The 19,459-nt window shown below is 40.3% G+C and overlaps 1 protein-coding gene across 1 annotated transcript; it reads right to left on the bottom strand.

Moving 5' to 3' along the window:
- Positions 1-1,698: 1,698 nt before the first annotated feature.
- On the bottom strand, positions 1,699-18,058 carry SPACA1 (sperm acrosome associated 1). Its single transcript, XM_054061320.1, is given in 7 exon segments — positions 1,699-1,792; positions 2,067-2,186; positions 10,075-10,241; positions 10,742-10,848; positions 11,226-11,327; positions 15,045-15,129; positions 17,957-18,058. Coding segments are annotated over 7 exon segments (777 nt in total).
- Positions 18,059-19,459: the final 1,401 nt, after the last annotated feature.

The following is a 19,459-nucleotide window of genomic DNA, read 5'->3' as shown; positions in this document are numbered from 1 at the left end:
TTATAGAATTAAGAGCACATAATTTTTGAAGATGATGTTTTATTTGCAAAAATGTAAATGATCTTTTCACTGAACAGCAAACAACACAATGTATCTCTGAAAAATATGATAATGCTTTTTTAAGGATGTGCAGATGGTGCAGTTAGAACATCTGCAGCAAGAGAGAATCTGAAGAGAACAGGAATTCATTGAGAGGATGAGTTACTACGTCCAATCTATTTTTTCGCAATTTTTTCGCAATGTTCTTTATTGAGAAGCATTCTGTAACCTGGAGTGCTCAATATTTGGCCTCTTTCCAGAGCTTCTACTATACTCAAGAGAAAATCTTAATCATAAAAGCTATTAAACATTTTAATCAGTTCTACAGTCCACTTTTCAACATGTCATCAGCTCAGTTCTTTTATTTGCATCAAACAATGTTTATTTCCACAAACAGAAAACACCTTCATAAACAAGACAGTCATGTAATGGAGGAGGGTTAGAGAAGGTCAGCAAGGATTGTCAGAGGTATGGTATGGTTTCAGAATGAAGAATCGCTAAGTAATGTTGCACTTTTCAGTCCAGAAAGAAAATAACCAGGGAGTATGCTAGAGGTCTATAAGCCCCTTTCACGGAGTCGATAGTGTGGGTTGACAGTTCATTGTGTTTTCAGGTACAGTGTGACAAATGAAGTTAGCAGGAACTGGGTTCAAGCTTGACAAAAGATGCAGTTGTGCTTTGGATCTCCTTGCCACAGGTTGTTTTATGCGACAGAAGCTTTCATAGGTACAAGAGGATACTGAACAAAACCATGAAATCTATTCAAGATTGCTAACTGCTTTGAAATTGCATCTGATTTAGAAAACCTGCAAACGCCTGGAAGCTGGAGGTATATATGTGGGAAATATCATACAGCCTTGTCTTAGTTTTGTACTTTTTCCTGTACACGCTTTTTTTTGTCCAATGATTTGATTACAGCGACAGATAAATCCTTGGTCTAACTCTGTGGGGCTACTATTCTGTTCACATACTTTGGTCCCCTTGATGGCAGAAACGGTTACATGTGCAGATGTTTAGGTAAAATTTAATGAAACTTAAGAAGCAACTTTTAATGATCTTCCCCACCAAAACAAATCCTTCCGTGTGTCAAAAAGAAACTGGATTATAGTGATTACATAGTAGCTGCTGTGTTTGAAGATCATCGGGGAGATAAGAGGCGCTTTACAAAAATATTCTCCGCTTAGACTATATGCCTAGTTTCATGTAGTCTAGATTGATATTCTCAACAAATTAAGACCGGTTAAACATATAATTTTTAACATCCTCACAAAAATCTTTCTTTGGTTCTCCAGTTCAGAGGTAACCAGACTATTAATTACCTGAGGAATGACATCTACTTTAAAAGAGACGTATTTTTACCCATTTCACTTAAAGCTCAGTAATCCAAGACAGTGAATGAACTGTAAAATGTTCTTCTTCAGATCAGTATTTGGAACATATTTTAATTTTCTTTATATTGCATTTCTGTGTAATCCATTTTCCCCCTAATTCTGTTGATTATGTAAGTGATGGAAGGACTTATACAATTCACCCTCTGTGAGTGAGGACTCCCCCACTTCTTCTATTATTGCTAATGCAGATGGTGAGAACACTGTACCTGTAGATGCAGAGTCTCCAGTTCCTTGAAAGGCCGGTTCAGACCTTGAGGAGGGGGGCTATTTATTCTGCATTATACAATGCTCTTTTGTTGGCCAGCTTCTCATCTTGGTTTTCTTCCCCAGATTTTGATTTCCAAATAGATTTTACACCAGCCCTGGAAAAAAAAAAAAAAAAAAAATGGAAACATACCCTGAAGAAGGTTTACAGAAATTTCTCTGAATCATTTCCTTCCCACCTACAGTCACCATAACTGCTTTAGGAAGTACTTCTTTCCCATCTTCAGAAGCTTGTTCCTGTTTTATCTGTTGGCAACACAAATACTAAACGACAGAGAAACTTAAATAGTTCACTGTAGGTCATATTTGTCATCAGTAAAACCATATTTTGATCAAAGAAAATGTAAATCACATTGTACACTGTCCATCCGCCACCGAAGAATCACAAATGTCATGTCAAAGATCGCACCAACTATCACAACAATTCCAATTACCAGGCCAAAGATCAGAACAGCACCTATCATTGTTCTCCTTGATTTTTTGTTTGCATTTCTGAAGAAAAGAAACACATGGTCATTATAACGTTCATTTTCTCAAATGAATCAGGCATTTAATCCAATGGACAGGACTGAAAAGGAGCAGGGCATGGTTATTTACTGTCTGACATCTTTCACAGCCTTTGGGCCTTTACTGTGTCAGCAAAAGTTAGAATAGCAACATTTCATACCTTCTTTGCAAAGGCATATCTAATCAAGGAAGATGCAAAGAAATGGAGATCAAGGTATGTGGAGTGAGATACATGTGAGATACTTACCAGCCATGAAACCTCTGTGCCTGGGAAGATCATGGAACAGATCCTCCTAGAAGCTATGCTAAAGCACATTGAGGACAGGCAGATGATTAATGGCAGCCAGCATGGCTTCACCAGGGGCAAGTCCTATACGACCAACTTAGTGGCTTTCTAGGATGGGGTAACTGCAGCAGTGGACACAGGTAAACCGACGGATGTGATCTACCTAGATTTCTGTAAAGCCTTTAACACAGTCCCCCACAACATCCTTTTCTCTAAACTGGAGAGATATGGGTTTGATGGGTGGACGGTAAGGTGGATAAGAAACTGGTTGAATGGTCATATTCAGAGAGTAGTGGTCAATGGCTCGAAGTCCAGATGGAGATCCGTGACGAGTGGTGTCCCTCAGGTGTCCGTACTGGGACCAGTGCTGTTCAGTATCTTTATCAATGATATTGACAGCGAGATTGAGCGCACCCTCGGCAAGTTTGCAGATGACACCAAAGTGAGTGATGTATTTGCCACACTGGAAGGATGGATGTCATCCAGAGGGACCTGGACAGGCTGGAGAAGTGGGCCTCTGAGAACCTCATGAGGTTCAACAAGGCCAAGTGTAAGGTCCTGCATCTGGGTTGGGGCAATCCCCGTTTTTGTACACGATGGGGGATGATGTGATTTTGAGCAGCCCTGCAGAGAAGGACTTGGGGGTGCTGGTCGATGAGAAGCTCAACAAGAGCCAGCAACCTGTGCTCACAGCCCAGAAGGCTAACCGTGTCCTGGGCTGCATCAGAAGAAGCGTGGCCAGCAGGTCAAGGGAGGGGATTCTGCCTCTCTATTCCTCTCTGTGAGAACTCATCTGGAATATTGTGTCCAGTTCTGGAATTGTCAGTGTAAGAAGGATACGGAGCTGTTGGAACGGGTCCAGAGGAGGGCTACAAAGATGATCAGAGGAGGACAGGCTGAGAGAGTTGGGATTGTTCAGCCCCTGAAAGGGGTCTACAAGAAACCTGGAGAAGGACTATTCATAAAGGCTTGTGGTGACAGGACAAGGAGGAACTGGTATAAACTGGAGAGTGGCAGATTTAGACTAGACATTAGGAAGAATTTCTTCACCATGGAAGTAGTGACGCACTGGCACACGTTGCCCATGGAAGCTGTGGCTGCTCCATCCTTGGAGTTGTTCAAGGCCAGGTTGGATGGGGCCCTGGGCAGCCTGATTTAGTGGGAGGTGTCCCTGCTCATGGCAGGGGGGTTGGAACTAGATGATCTTTAAGGTCCCTTCCAACCCTAACAATTCTATGATTTTATGATTCTAAAGAGAAGGAAAAATTAAAGTGGGAAAGGTGTCTATTTGGTACACATTTTTGCTTTAAGAAACACTTTAATATAAGAATTTAATGACATATCCATGTAAGATACATGAACGATAAAGACAGGAGAATTACCACAAGCTGTCTGCCACTCGAGGCAGGCTGACTTCTTTGTTCTGTGCTTGGTACCAGGTGCTCCATCATCCGGAACTGAGGCATTCTAACAGAAGAATTCTAACAACGGTAATTGCTAGAATAATAATGGTAATAATGAAGCCAGAAGAGAGTATGCTAACAAAGGACTGGATTCAAGGACTTAAGTGCTGCTTTTCAGTTCCCTGTCTCTGTCTAGACCTGCAAAGCCTTTATTCAACATAAATAACCCCTGAGCATGGAAAGGGGTTGTTCTACATGGCCCAGAAACACATAGTGAGGAGCAGCTCATGAAGCTGAGAAATGAAAAATGTAACAAGGAAATAAATTTAAAAAAAACATTTTGTAATGCTGCAGCCTGTTCAGCAATTCATCTAAGGAAACTAAGGGCCCTGGATTACTTAGGATGTTTCTCTAAGACTAGACATAACCATTAGGAGACGAGTCTAACAAACAACCCAGGAAGAGTGGAAAATGCTGAAGATGGTCCACCAGCTTCCCTCATCTGTTTTTTGACACTGTAAAAAGAAACACCTGGAAACCAAACCCAGTCACTTTGTTGTGAAATTCAGTTGACTTTATTTGTTCAGCCACAATGAACCATCAGGCATCTTCCCAGATCACTCAAACTTTGACAATTTTACCCAAGCCAGCCCTAATCACTCTTTCATTTTCCTTCATATTATTTCCAGAAAAATAAGGTGCTATCTCATTGCTGACTGGCATGCAAAGTTTGTGTACACACTGGCAGAATTTCTATTTCTATTTAATTTCTACTTCTATATAGGGTCCTGTGCCACTGTCTTTACTGTAGTATCTAAGCAACTCTTCCACCACATAATTTGTGTTTCATTCTCCTACACCACAGAATTTTCATTCTGATATTCTTAAAACACATCTCATCTATAGGATTCTGCTTATCTTTCTGCAAGATACAGGACAGGTAAGAACGAAAGGAGAACTTGCTGAGAATATCACGTAGAGTAAGACTGCATATTGGGGTTTTCATACGACGTAGAGCTACTTGCTCTTAGACTAATTCACTTCCCTGACTGGACTGTGTCACTTTAGAATTACATGCATTTGTGGGGAATGATTTTTTTTTTTTTTATTTTACAATTTCATTAATGTAATGTATTTTCCCCTTGCCAAGATGTGAACTTAAAACTCTAAGAATATGTCTGTTTACAGACCATAACAGGAGCCTGCTAAAGAGAAAAGCAAATTTTATGTTATCCACAGCTAATCTACTGAAGTTTTCTTCATAGGCAAGAAATTCTTCCACTAGTCAAGAACCAGAACTGAGCAAGAGACAACAGGATAGTACAGAGAGGGAGCCTTCCAAGTAAATACAGATGTTGAAAATGCAGGTAGGAAACAGACAGGAAAGAAGCTTCCCTACAAGTTCATCTACAACGAATAAAGACTGATTCACATCAGCTGCACTTTTAAGCCCCTGACTGGATTCCTAAAGTCCAGGCAACACTCCCAAATTAGTCGGTCAACTGTACTCAGACTGTAGGCACTGTTAGATCTAAGCTATGAAGATCCTTTTATTTGTGCAAGCCTGAACAAGACAGGAAGGAAGGGAAAGAACGAATGCTCAGACTTAGTATTTAGCTTTCACCGGAGTTGGATGATCTGAGACCAGCCCTGTTGCAGAAACTCCAGAGAACAGGCTGCTCATGGCTCCTAGAAGCCTTTTCAACAGCTCAAATGTTCCAAGCACTGCAAACATCCTCCACACCACTGCCAATCTTCTATGCCTATTGGGGGACAACAGGCTGGATTAAAGGGAAACTGAAGTGTTATCTGTGCTGTTATTACCATCTGCTAAGAAGCTTGACAGCTTTTTTACCATCTTTGCACCATCAGAACAATAGGATCTTAGAAAATTACTGCTTTCTTATTTGGGCTGAAAGAAATACATTGCATACCTCCCTCACACTAAGCACCAGAGGAGGATAGCAGCCCAGACTCTCCGGTGGTGTGGCCCAGCAACTGTTTTTGCCTTGTATACCAGTTTAACAAAGCTGCTTTGATTTCTATGCAGTGCAGCACATCACTGGACTGTTCTCTGCTTTCATGGAACACTCTTTCCTTTAATTTGCTTAAATCCAAATACATTCAGAAACATTTCTTGCCACTGCTAGCATTTCCTTCCAGAAAATATCAGCAATACAGATTCTGTCTCTGCATCCTATTAATCAATTTCTTCAGTAAGAAACAGATTCATAATAACATATATCCCAACACATCGAGAAAGCGGAACATTTGTTTTCAGCACCAGTTCTGTCCAAAGGAAACCCACTACTTCGGCCAGTTGCACTGCTCCTCTTTATCCTCTTCTTCCCCTAGGTTTTTATTGAGCTGGAGCTCCTCCTAGACCATGATGTTGACTGTAAAGCAGTGCTCTGTGTACAAGCAGATGCAGTTATTTATACGGTCCAGCAGCCATAAGCATTTTTTCCACCAGTATTCAGATCCAGAAAGTATGTATCAGTCTGACACAGAGGAAAGAGATTTTTGCATCTACAGACTACCTTTTTTCCCCCTTAATATAATTGTGTTGTGAAGTTTTTTGTTTCCCTTCTAGGTTAGCTATAAACTTTTCCTGTGTATTAAAAATGCATTAATATATTCTAATGGCAGAGCAGGATTACATACAGAGGAAATCCAGGCTGTTAATCTTGGGTACTAAGATTCTGCATTTCATTTCTGTGCAAATGCAAGGACGATGTGGCCATGCTGATTACATGTTTATACAATAGTCAGTTACAGAGATGTGACTTCTCTCTCTCAAGGAAGCTCTTCCACTGGAGTCACCAGCAGGAAATGTGCTAAAGAGAGATGGGGGCTAGAACATCTCTTGAGATGCAGAAACACTATTGCCTTCATCTTCTCCACGGTAGTGCCACTAGACACACAACCCAGCTTGCTCTCTCGCTCATGAGAAGTGTGGAGCTGGAATGTCAGTAGACTGACACTTTTCACATAGCATCCTAATGAGGACTGTTCTCTGCTCTTTCATTCCTCCCTTGCAGAGTCCTCCCTCCTCACAGGACTATTATTAGCAAATAGGAATAAATCACCTTCCAGCACCGAAGTCTTCATAAAACACCAAACATCACAGCAGGCGGGAGTGTGAAACAACACACTTCAGTGTCTCAGGGTAGTGATTTTGTAAGAACAACATATAGAAATGACAGTTATTAAAAGATGGGATTTTTCTTGCCGAAATCCCAATTTTTTTTTATGAAGACAAATACCTTTTCCCTTTTGTGTTTCTCTTGCTATAAAAGACAAAGACAACCTGTAGGTCTCAACAGTTACACAAACAAGTGAAAGAGCCAAATAACTAAAGACCACTCACTAAAGCAAAAAGGTCATTATGACTGTTCATTGAAAGGTCACAGAGAAGCACAGTGGTCACTGGTAGAGGACACATGGATCTTCTCTGCATAGATTTAAAATGAACTCGTATGAAATTTTGCCAGATAGCAAACATACACAAATTCCTGTGAGGTTTGCCTGCCCTTTTTCAACATTTTCCCTTCCTCCCACCTCCCATGCCTCAAAATCTGAAGCATAAGTGTCACACTATGTGTTTTCAAATGGTGGATTTGGGCCCAGGCTTGCAGATCTGGTTGCTGAATCTGGCCACTGCTGTTCATGCGGGTAAAACGTCAGAACACTGGAAAGAGGAGAAAGGATGAGACAAAAGTGAGCATATTCACCCCTTATGTGCTGCACTGACAATTTTTAGCTCTGTCAATGACTTCAAGGCTTTCTCTCTAGGAAAGTGCCAAGAAGAAAGGCCGGTCACAGAGCAAACACATTTCCACTTCCCCCGCCCGATCCTGTAGTTCTGGCATGAAGAAATGTACTTCTATGGAATAGTGAAAAGAGTGATGATCTAGGTGATGAGAAAGATATCATACAGACATTGAAGCTCATTGCCTTGAGTGAGACAGAGAGATGGTCAGAATTGCCTCAGATGGATTAAAAAAAAAATAAGTAATTGAGGAGTTAATAGGGAAGACTCATTCTTTTCCTGACTCGAACCATTTGCCCTTTCAGTCTGTTCAACTACATCTCCCAAAATCTATACAAGAACCTCTTCCTACAGACCACTGAGCCTGTTGTACAAGCTGCTGGTGCCCAGACAGTGAGGGACTGGCAGGGCGGCTCTTGTGAGGAACGGACAGGACCACCGTGTGTTGGACACAGCTGTTTCCAGCTGGCTCCATCCAACTTGAATTGATCCAAATGGGTGGGGATGACAGCCAGCTAAGGCAGTCCACCAAAGCCACCCAAACTGTGCTGAATAGAAATCTTCATGGGTAGTTTTGAATACTGGAAGAAATTCCAGTTCGGTCCTGTAGATCACCTAGAAAAGGAGATTTTTGTCCTATTTCTGATGCTGATTCTATGATTCTGCCCTACTTGACATTGTAGCTTGGAGACCTGATAGATGAACAGCAAAGAAAAAGATGTTCACCCAACTGAAAGACTTAGATTTTCTGAAGTAGAGAGAGAAGCCATCTTGCTTGACAGGGCTGATAAACTTGTCTCAGATTCCATAATCCTCATTTCAAACAGTGTTTTAGCAAGGAACTGGGAAAGGCAGCTCTGTACCATGGGCAGAAATGTTATCCATTCCCAGAGTCTGAACAACATAGCATGCTATGCTCCCAGAGAATGGAGCCATTCTGCAAAGTACAAGGCAGCAGCTAAGAAAATCTACATCCAAACACAAGGAGTCTTGCCACACCCACTGATGCTGTCAGATGGATCCTTCTAATTTTATCCTGATCCTGTTGGAAAAATAAATGCAATCTGATCTGGCTAGATTTCTGACCAGAGAGCAAAACTAGATCTGTATGATGAAAGTCGTAGTACAGCCTCAGCTAAAGGACAGGCATCTGGCATTAAGCAGCTCAACCCATTCCTTTTAAGCTACTTAATAAGCTTTAGAATTCAGATTTCTGTATGGTCATAAATATGTTCCAGACCAATAAATCTCAATCCTTGCAAGAAGTTCTCAGTGGGTATGTCTTTTGAGCATGTTTCATCTGACCACTTTTCACCAAGACTACTCAGGCATAGCTTAAACAAAAGTGTGTGAGTCCTCCTGTTGATGACTCACTGACTCCAGTCAATGAGACCATTTGCATGCCTAAACCTAACACAGATTATGTGTTCTGCTAATTCAGGTCTCAAAAGGGAAGCTTCCTCTGTACAAAAAGGAACGTAGAGACTGAATAGTGGGAGAAAAAAAAAAAGCTTCGGATGTTTTATGACTGCCAGATGGATTTAGAAAATGAATAAACAAATTCCATGTTACTGTACAATGGCAGAAAGGACCTCAATAGAGATACCAGAAATAGCCTATCTTAGTGAAGAGACTGGGGGAATAAACATGATTCCATGCCAGACAGTTTTACCTAGGTAAGCAACACGAAGGGGAGAAACATGAGGAGTAGTATCTCCACTGATTTCTTTCTTTCTAGTCTGCCATAATTTTGCATAAGACCTGAATCTACATTATTTCAGGAAAAGCTTTAAATTTTGATGAGCAAGACACTTTCACCCTTTCTTTGATTAGGAAAGGTAGAGTTTCCGCATGGCTGTTCTCATGGTTTGAGAAAATCAGCACACTGCTACCTTTCCTGATGAATTCAGCAAAAATCCCATTAGCGGTGAAGGTGAGAAAGACAGTACTGGGAAACTGCTTCGTGATGTATTCTTTTTAATGTTAAACTTTGCTAAATCCATTGTGTATAAGTGAATTCCAGATGGCCACAAAAATTAAAAACCCAAGGTTGTTTTCCTGCTTCCATATTGAAGTGAAACAGAGATTTAACTGCAGAACTCATGCTGCTGGTGCTATGTGAGGCAAAAAGATGTCTATGTTGACCAACCTGGGTGCAGTAAAAAATAAGCAGGTAATAGAAAAACATCCTTATTTTAGCTTGAATTTTTACAAAGGACAAAGGAAATACTCATTCCTAACACAAGGAACCTCTTCATTCCCATCCTGTCATTTCCTTTTATGTGTCTCTTTTATTGTCCTGCATTTCATGACAGTTATTACCACAGCACACAAGGTCCTACCTGTATACTACTGGTGACATGCAATCTTATGAAGATTGAATACAACATAAAAAACACAAGGCCATATCACTGGAAGATTGTAAGTATCTCTATGAGATCACCAGTTGTTGTGTAGACTGTGTATTTTACAGAGGTAATTGTATTTCCATCTTCTTGAGTTTCACACTGGAAAGTAACAGAACGGGCATCTCTGCAAACTTCTATAATAGCTGAATCACTGGGAAGAATGTGAGCTGTCTAGTCATATAGAAAAGAAAAGGAGGGGAGTCTATTTTTTCAAATAGATCTGCAAAGATGGGTTGCATTGTGACAGACTCACATAAAAGTGCTTATTCTCCTTCAACAGCATTCAACCTGTCAAGACCTCTTGGCCCTGGAAAAATTCCTCATATGTCATCAGCACCTCCTACTCGAACAACTGGGAAGGGCAATGTGGTTGTGACTTGCTGGGATGTATGCACTCACCAGCCACTACGTCCCATTTTTCTGAAATAGCTGGAAACGTTACTCTCTAAAATTATTGTTTCCTTCACAAAACCATGAAATTGAAGCTCCATAAAGGAGCAAACTCTTGGGAGTCCTTGTATTACCAACTTGCCAGTCAGAAATCTGGGTTTATTTGCCTTATGACAGCAAAAGAAATAATCCGCTCAGATGTCTGTATAGTTTAGATGAAGCATGTGGTGAATAGATGAACTATGCAATTTTTCATCTCAAACTGCGGTTCAATTACTCACCTTATTTGGAATTAGCATCTTCCAAATGTGTTTAAATCAATTTTCAGGAAGTATATAAATACAAGGCATCTTCACGCCAGCAAGGCCATCAGAAATTTGTATTCCCCCTATAGATGGAATTTTTAATAGGTGCATCATCAACCATGTGAAATATCTCTGTATAGATCATAAAGATCATAATTCTTCAAACCACAGAATGGGACATGGAAATTATCCTTTCCCTTAAAATTATTTGAAATACTTTTTGCTTGGTCTAATATCTGGAACGAAGCACGCAGCAGAAAAATTGTATTTTACAGGGACTTGAAATCAAACAGACATCAGTACAGAAATGAGATCTGAAACTGCTGGATTGCTCAACAGGGTACTTGGAGGGTGGAATGCAATCATCACATTCCACTTCCACCACACTAACACAGAATAAGGCTGTCTGCTTCAATCAATTTATTTACTGTAGATTACTGTATCACAGTGTTTCAGTTACATCCCCAGGCTGCTGGCTCCCAGCACTCCTCCACAAGGACAATACATTTTCCTTCAGTCCCAGGGCATTCACTGGTTAACAGAACTTCATGAATGCCAATCCCTTTGTGGGGAAAAGAAAAAATCTCTCTCTGTGTTTCTTCATTTCCTTTGAACTGTTTTTTATTTTTCTTTTTCCTGGATGTTAATATGATATATCTACCAAATACCAGGCAAACCAGATCTTAACAGAGTGCCTGCTAAAGTTATGCCACGTTGGTATCTAAGATTTCAAGATAACATTTACTTCTGTCAGACTCTGCATCACAGGGATCCAGATTCTTAGAATCATCATGCGTCAGAAAAAGGATTCAAAATGAATTCAAGACTTTTCTTATGGAAAAAGAGTTTGAAGTGACACTAATATATGTTCTGCAAAACAGTTAATTCACTTTAAATATCAAAGCATTCAGGCTCCTGGCCTTTAAATGCTCAAATCTGGTGGCACAGAGAATCCTGTACAGACTGACAACTCAGTCTGCCTGCAGCCTTCTGACTGTCTGAGTGCCTTCAACTCCCACTAAGGTCAACAGAAACTGAAGGCTCTAAAGACCTCCTGGCACTGGGACTGGGAAGTCTGAAGTTACCTAACAGTGACCAACAATGAGTGATACACCAGCAGCCTCCAAAATGATGCTTCCCTGAGCATGAAAACTGATGGTCAGCAACATAGGGCTTCCCGTGAGGAACAGATGGAATAAATTCTTGCCCACTGGGACTCTATGATGGAGAGTCTTACTGAAGACAAAGAACAAGAGATAACCTAACATAATTGTGTAAAGTTGAGGAAAATTCCTCACAAAGTTCAAGGATGCAAAAAAAATGTTCACCCTATCAAGATTTCAACGGGAACATCCCCATTTTAACAATTACAAACAAATTCAAAACAAGTGCTATAATTGTTTTTGCCAAACAGTGTGTACACAGTTCATTGGAATGACATAGATTGTGGGGGAGGCAAGAATAATATGTTTAGGCCCAGTAAACACTGAAGGTTTTGCCATTTTTCCAGAAGCATTTTGTTTACTAATAGGCATGGAAAGAGGAGAGTTAACCCCCATCTTGCAGTAGAATAATAAATAGGAAATTTGTTTGAATATTGCATTTGTGATGCATCTGCCTTCCTGAAATGTGTATTATATAAACCGATGGATTTCAGAATGTTTCAGAGATGTCATGTAACTCGTGAAACAGTACATCTAGCGACAGAGGGAGGCAACACCACTTACTGAAAATGACAGAAAATGAGGATCGTTCTCCACTCCAGAGAATGTCTCATCTCATGGATGTAGAGACAGAGGTGTAGATGGCAATGAACTGACACTTTTATTAAAGGCATTCATCTTTTTTAAGTGTCATGTAGGTTTCTTTAGCTAACAAAAAGACAGGAAACCTATGAAAACCCAAAAGCCTGGCTTGATAAAACCTGGGTGCTGGGCTAGCCATAGTGACATTCATCAGGAAAAATCTCACCATGTCTTATCTACAGGAATTAATCTACTGAGATGCTCTAACAAATGTAGTCCTAACTTCAGCAAGTCATATAAGCCACCCTAATGGAAAACTGGCCACAATGCAGTAAATAAATTACCCAAATGAAATTCACCTCAGAGAAATGGAAATTAATAGACTGGTGGAGGGTGAGGGTGATAAGGGATGCTCCACAATGAACTGAAAACCTGGCATTACAAAACCAGCAGTTATTAGAGAAATTTAGAGGTAAGAGTGGGTAAAACAGCTAGACCACAAAGAGACTAAAGCAAATTTGAGGCAGGTATGACAAGACATTAATCATTAATATATATGCTTTAATTACGCTTTAATGCCTCTGTAAATCTGGACTTTACAGGGAAAAAATAACGGAGTCAGTTCAGAAAGCAAGAAATATAAAGGGCTAGATAGATGAATCTAGGGAATAAGAAAGAGTATGAAAGAGACAAAGAGCTTACAGCTTTACTAGAGGAACCAAGAAGCTACCTTTCAGCCTTTCAACAGACAAACATGCCATGCATTGAACAGCCTAGACCAGAATGAAGGCTACAAACATGATCTGAACTCCAGATACAACACCAGATATGCCTTGTTCTTTTTTGTTAGAGCTTTTCTTTCCTGAATTTTCAGCAAGACTATATACTTTTCAGTATTAAAGGAATTAAACATTTGTATTGGATCTGACTGGGATGGAATTAACTTCGCTCATAGCAGCCCTCATGGTGCTGTGCCTTGTATTGGTTGCTGGAAGGGTGGTGATAACACACCGAAGTTATGGCTGCTGCTGAGCAGTGCTTCCACAGCATCACGGCTGTCTCTTTACCTCCTCACATCCCACTCCCCCCAAAGGCGGGTAGGCTGAGGCTGGGCAAGAGGCTGGAAAGGAACACAGCTGAGGCAGCTGATTCAAACTGACCAAAGGGATATTCCATACCGCATGACATCCTGCTCAGCAACAAAAGCTAAAGAGAAGGGAAAGGGCATTTCTATGAAGGTGTTTGTCTGCTAAAGCAACTGCTATGCTTACTGACGCCCTACTTGCCTGAAAGTGGCTGGATGTCACCGGCTGGTGGGAAGTGGACAACAATTGTTTGTTTCCTTTGCATGGCCGTTGCTTTTCTTCATTAAACTGCCTTTGTCTTGACCCATGAGGTTTTCATCTTATTTTCTCCGGCTGTAGCACTGAGAACAGGAGTCACAGGACAGCTTGGTGGGCACCTGACATCCAGACAAGGTTAACCCACCACAACATTAACTCTGACCAAAGATAAAAGGGAGACAAAATTTAGTGAAATTCCCTGGAAATATGGAACAATTGAGACATCTCCTAGAGGGATGGGACATAAGAAAGGGTTTCTTAGATCCAGAAAATGTATGCATCAGAACAAGTGAGGTTATTAAGAGTATGGAGACACATCTGCAGCATCGGTATATAGAACATAAAAGCAGATTTGAAATGATGAAATGAAGAAAGACAAATATTTAAGTATGTAGAAGCAAAACCAATAATCTCCTAAGCCTGTCCTAAGATGAGAAATAGGAGAGAGTCAAGCAACCTCTGTCATTGGAAATATGAAAAAGTAGCTGGAAGAAATAAAAAGGCATACTCTAGAAAACATCAGATCGATAAGGGCAAAAACTTGTCTCTCTTTTTTTCTGTGGCCTTACCAGAAGACAAATTTGTTCAGAAAAAGATATTATCATTTCTTATTCAAGACTGCTTCCTAAGCAATATAATTACCACCTCTCAGCAGTTTCTATCATCACCACAAATGCAGAGATATCTTCTTAAGGCTCATCTCATTTTTCCTCTCTCCCTTCCTACTCCAGAATGATACCTCTCCTCTCCAATGCACAATTTCGAAACCGTATGAATGTGGAATACAGAACAGGCTACTGCAGGCAAGTGATTTTTTGGCAGTATTGTATGTGGGAAGACATCTGTGAGAAGCATCAGAAGATCTTTCATCTTCTGAACATCTCACAGATGTTCACAAATAACGAAAATTGTTACTTTGGGGAAGGCAGCTCATGTGCCAATAAATGTAGGGAACTGGTTTAAAATAGGAGCTTGCAGGCTGTGAAATTAATAAAACAACAGATCTGACCTAAACTCCTAATGACAATCAGCCTGATTGTTTTTGTTAATTATAGTTATTGGCAATTGAAATCAATGAGAGGTGAACGAGGGCAAGCAAATTACAACTGCTAAATTGCTACAGTTAGCACTTTTTTTTTAATTTTCAAAAACAAATGACAATATGTTTTATTCATCTGCTTTACAACTTACCACATGTAACTCTCCATACTCCGAATTCTACTTCCGTGGACACAGTGGCATTCTGAACATAAAGTCTGAAGTTACATCTATAATACTAAGACAGGGATGGAAAGGCCCAATTAACAGGAAACTCACTCTTTGAAATCTTTACCACTTTTTAGTTGAAATGTTATTTGTCAAATTTTTGCTTTCACTAACTGAATCGGAAAAACAAGACATTTATGAAAAATTTATCATAAAAACCAGTGTGAAGAGCATTCATGTTTAAACATTAAGAGGAGTCTTTAAAAGGAAAAAATATACTTTTCTTATAAACCAGACTATGGTGTTAAACTAGCCTACTGAATTCTGTTGGAAGCGTGGTGTCTAGGTTCTATGCAAATTATAGCTCTTCCCTGAAAATAGTTAAGAAAAATTTTCATCGAACAATATTTAGTTAACTAATTTCCTTGTTCTTTCTGGCTAACATACGCCTTCCCACTTGATTTTTTCCCCATCACACTTCAAGGTCAGGTTTAGACAGCTAGCACAAAGATGAGCCAACCAGGTGCAGTATTTTAATTAGGTACTGGGGTTTAATCACTGTGATTGGGCTCCTTCCATTTTTTCATAGTACTTTGAGGTTACAAAATGGGTTTCACAGAATGTACAAAAGCAAAAGGTTCTCATCTCCATCTGGGATTCAAATAAGTATTATATATTTTATTCCTAATGGCATGCAATTTGAATGTTTGTTTATAAGGATACTGAAATACAGTAAATGTTCTATAGAGAAACTAACTTAGTGAAGCTTCTTTGGAAACAATTCATTAAATAAGCAAGAGGTCTTTTCAGTTCTTCCAAATGCGAAGAGAAAGCACTATGACTGTTTTTACAAGTCTACACTGCCAGTCCCGCCTACTCAGATTATTTTTTTTCGGATAACAAATACTTACCAAAGTAAAGTTTGCTTTCACTGTCTCTCAGTTTTTTATATTCAAGATTTATGTTTACAAAATGTTATTTCTGTGCAGCAATGCAAGTTTATATATCATTTCTTGCTACTAAATTTCTAAGTAACATTTCCATTTTTCACACAGTATCCAAAACTTTAAATTTCTCAGGTTGAAAGGAGCAGATCTGTTTCTCTTGCAGTCAGTGATATACAAATTCCTCCATTGCAAAGGATTTACACTACAGCAGCATAGTACATTCTCCACAATGATACACTGATACTGAACACTTTTTCCCAAAGTTATAAATGAGCCATCAGTCTTATTCTTCAGTTATCTCTAACTGTCTTTATGGTTTTGACATTTAATTCAGCATATAAGCTGTGCTTGTCAGAAGTCTTCTAGTGCATGCGCAACAATCCTTAAACAATAGCTTAACTATCCTGTTGAACGATAAAAAATCCAACCTTAGTCAAAACATAAGGAAAAATATGATAAGACTAAAATACTGTGAAAACAGATACAACCTTTAAAATATCTAATGTATCCTCGAACCCTATCTGTAATGGAACTTAAAAAATAACAACTTCTTTAGAAGATGGTTTCCACCATGGACATCCTATCATGTTTCCCTTAGTTTCTTTTAAATTAATGGGGCAGTCATTCAGCAGTCTTATCTAGCAACAGCAGCAGAGAGGAGGAGGGGAATTTAAGGATCCTGTCTACAGTCTAAATACGGTCCTGTTTTCACCTTGTACTATGTGAGTTGCACTCATTCGTGTGCGCGGAATAAATGTAAACATCCAACAATGAAAGGAAGAGAGGGCTAGGGTATCTCCAGATGATGTCAATTCTCAACTCAACAGATTTCTCACAAATCATATCAGTTTACGGTAAACACCAAACCCCTACCCTGAAAGTATACATTACTGTAGCTCAATCTTTAGGTGACAAGGTGAGTGCAGTCACAGCAGTGTGTCATCGTATCTGAAAGGAAAAGCTGACATTTTTGATCAGGACATATTTATTTAAATAAAAAAATAAATAAATAATAATTTTAAAAAGCTTTAGAAACAAGAAGGGACACAAACTTCAGCTATTACTAACAAAAGTTTGAGGGGCTTTGCCAATGAGTGAAAGCAAACGTATGCTATTTATAGGTGAAGATATCAACCGTGATACCCTTTCAGGATGCTTCTGGCTTCAGGGGCACCACAATGTGCAACATGACTCTTTTATCAGAGCTTCATAGCGTTGAACTGACTATAGTTCTAAATAAAAAGGATACTGTATTTTCTGCATAGTAATACTCCAAATAAACCTTTAAACATATCTAAACATTGAAAGCTGGCTGGTCCTAGATTAACAAGTTAGTCAGGAATCACTAACCCTGATTTCTGACTTAATGATTTTTTTTTTAAAAAAAAAAAAGCAATGAAAAGCATGAACCTTACATGCCAATAACACAATGCAAAGTTTTGTATTGCTTCCTTTACTCGTGTTTCCTCCACACACTTTAAATGAGCCAAAATGTTAAGAAAGCTTCCCATAAGAAAGTACAGATCTTTCCACTTATGTAAGATGGCTGGTTCTGGTTGCATCAGGTTCAGATAAAAATATAGTGTCAGCCCTGTGCAAAAAGAATTATGTATATAGCTGCCATTAGCATTAATAGGAGTTACATATGTAAATCCCACACATGTTGATAAGAATGTGCTAAGGAACTGCATTTACATTCCTGTCAGGGGGCTGCAATTAGTACCAGCACGACACAGGCAGTCTGTATTCCTCTCTACATTTGGAAGCCTTGTAAAACCTATGTAGAAGAGATAATCTTTGCCATTATACACCATATTAATTACAAGCCACATCACAGCGTACATGCAGAATATTTTGACAAATGCTTGAGAAGCCCACAGAAGTCTTAACAAAAATGTCAACAGAGAGAAATCAAAGTCATGGTTGTGAACTGCAAGGGAACAAGCTCACCTTGGAGCTTGGCATATCATTCTTATCAAGCATTGTGGCTTTAGTATTTATGAGGTCCTGGAGGTCAAAGTGCAGTGAGCGGGGGAAGCAGCACTGCTCCATCCCCAAAGGGGTACCACAAGGGGCAGCTGAGGGGCTGCAGCTTTCCCAGGATGGAAATATTTCTATGGGCAACCGGCTTTGTGCTTGACAGCACATCAGCTGTGACCCCGTGCAGTTCATTGCTCCACAGCAGATGGAAAGGGTTTGCACGTATCTGAATCTCCTTAGCCCACACTTTTGGCTATGAGAGTGATGAGCAGATCTGGAGCTTTCCCCATCTCCCCAGCCTTCCCTCCTTCAGGGGGACCCCTGTGATGCTGCATCGCTTAATAAAGCACTAAATCCACTCCGACATCTTCCCACCGCCTGCATATGACACTGAGGAGAGATCATTCCATCCTGGCAGTGATTAAGCTTTGCTTGGAAGCACAACTCCGCACAGTCCTGCAAATATCTGCTCTTCCTTGCGAAACCCTGCTCTCCCTGCACTCCTTGCCTCCAGAGAGGGAAGACGGGTGGGAAAGGGGAAACTCCAGGGAGTGGGAAGGACTGGATCTGCGGAAAAAAGTCCAAGCCATGATGCCTGACCATGGCAGCACACCTCCATGGTTTGACCCCACAGCCAGAGTGGCTGCTCCGGAACCCTGAGGCTGCAGCAGGGAACCAGAGGGAGAACAGCTTGCAGCCTCTCTGTTTGCCGTTTTGTGGTGATGGGAATGCTGCATTCGCATGCTGGAATGCAAGTCCCTCTTTCTAATAAAATGGATGGCAAACTTTGTGGCACTTCAGCTTTGTGGCTACCTGCTAAAGATGGTCCTGAGTAGTAACATTTGCATTTGCAAATAAAGGTTTTGCTGCTCCTAAACCCAGAAATGCAGATTTAGATTCAAATCTTGGTGGCCGTCTCCTTTTTCTTAGACTGCTATCCTAGGATTTCCACCACACCTTTCAAGCCTGCAGATGCCAAAGCCCTGTGCAAACTGGGTGGGGGTGGGGCTGGGTGTGTGGGGGTGGTGAAAACTGAAGAAATCCTAGAATGATTTGGGTTGGAAAGGAACTTAAAGATCATCCATTTGCAATCCACTTGCCATGGGCAGGAACAGTTTCCTCTGGTTGCTCAAAGCCCCATTCAACCTGGCCTTGAACACCCCCAGGGATGAGGCACCCACAGCTTCTCTGGACAACCTGTTCCAGTGCCTCATCACCCTTATAGTAAGGAAATTCTTCAAAATATTTAATTTAAATCTCCTCTCTTCCAGTAAAACCATTACCCTTTGTTCTATGCATGTCTTCAGTGCGAGAAACTGGCAGTCATGTACAATGGACACATTGGACAACAGTTCTGATTGTGAGTGGGCTGCCAAACCAGCAGGTAGACAATATAAGAGCCTGCCTGCAATGAGTGTTCCTACCACCCAAAATCAGTGTTTGACAGTGATGCTCCCACATTTTAGACAGAAA

This window comes from Cuculus canorus, chromosome 3 (genome assembly GCF_017976375.1).
Source record: "Cuculus canorus isolate bCucCan1 chromosome 3, bCucCan1.pri, whole genome shotgun sequence".
In the NCBI taxonomy this organism is placed as follows: Eukaryota; Metazoa; Chordata; class Aves; order Cuculiformes; family Cuculidae; genus Cuculus; species Cuculus canorus.
Note: the sequence above shows the minus strand (reverse complement) of the source record. Positions and strands in the feature narration are given on the sequence as shown.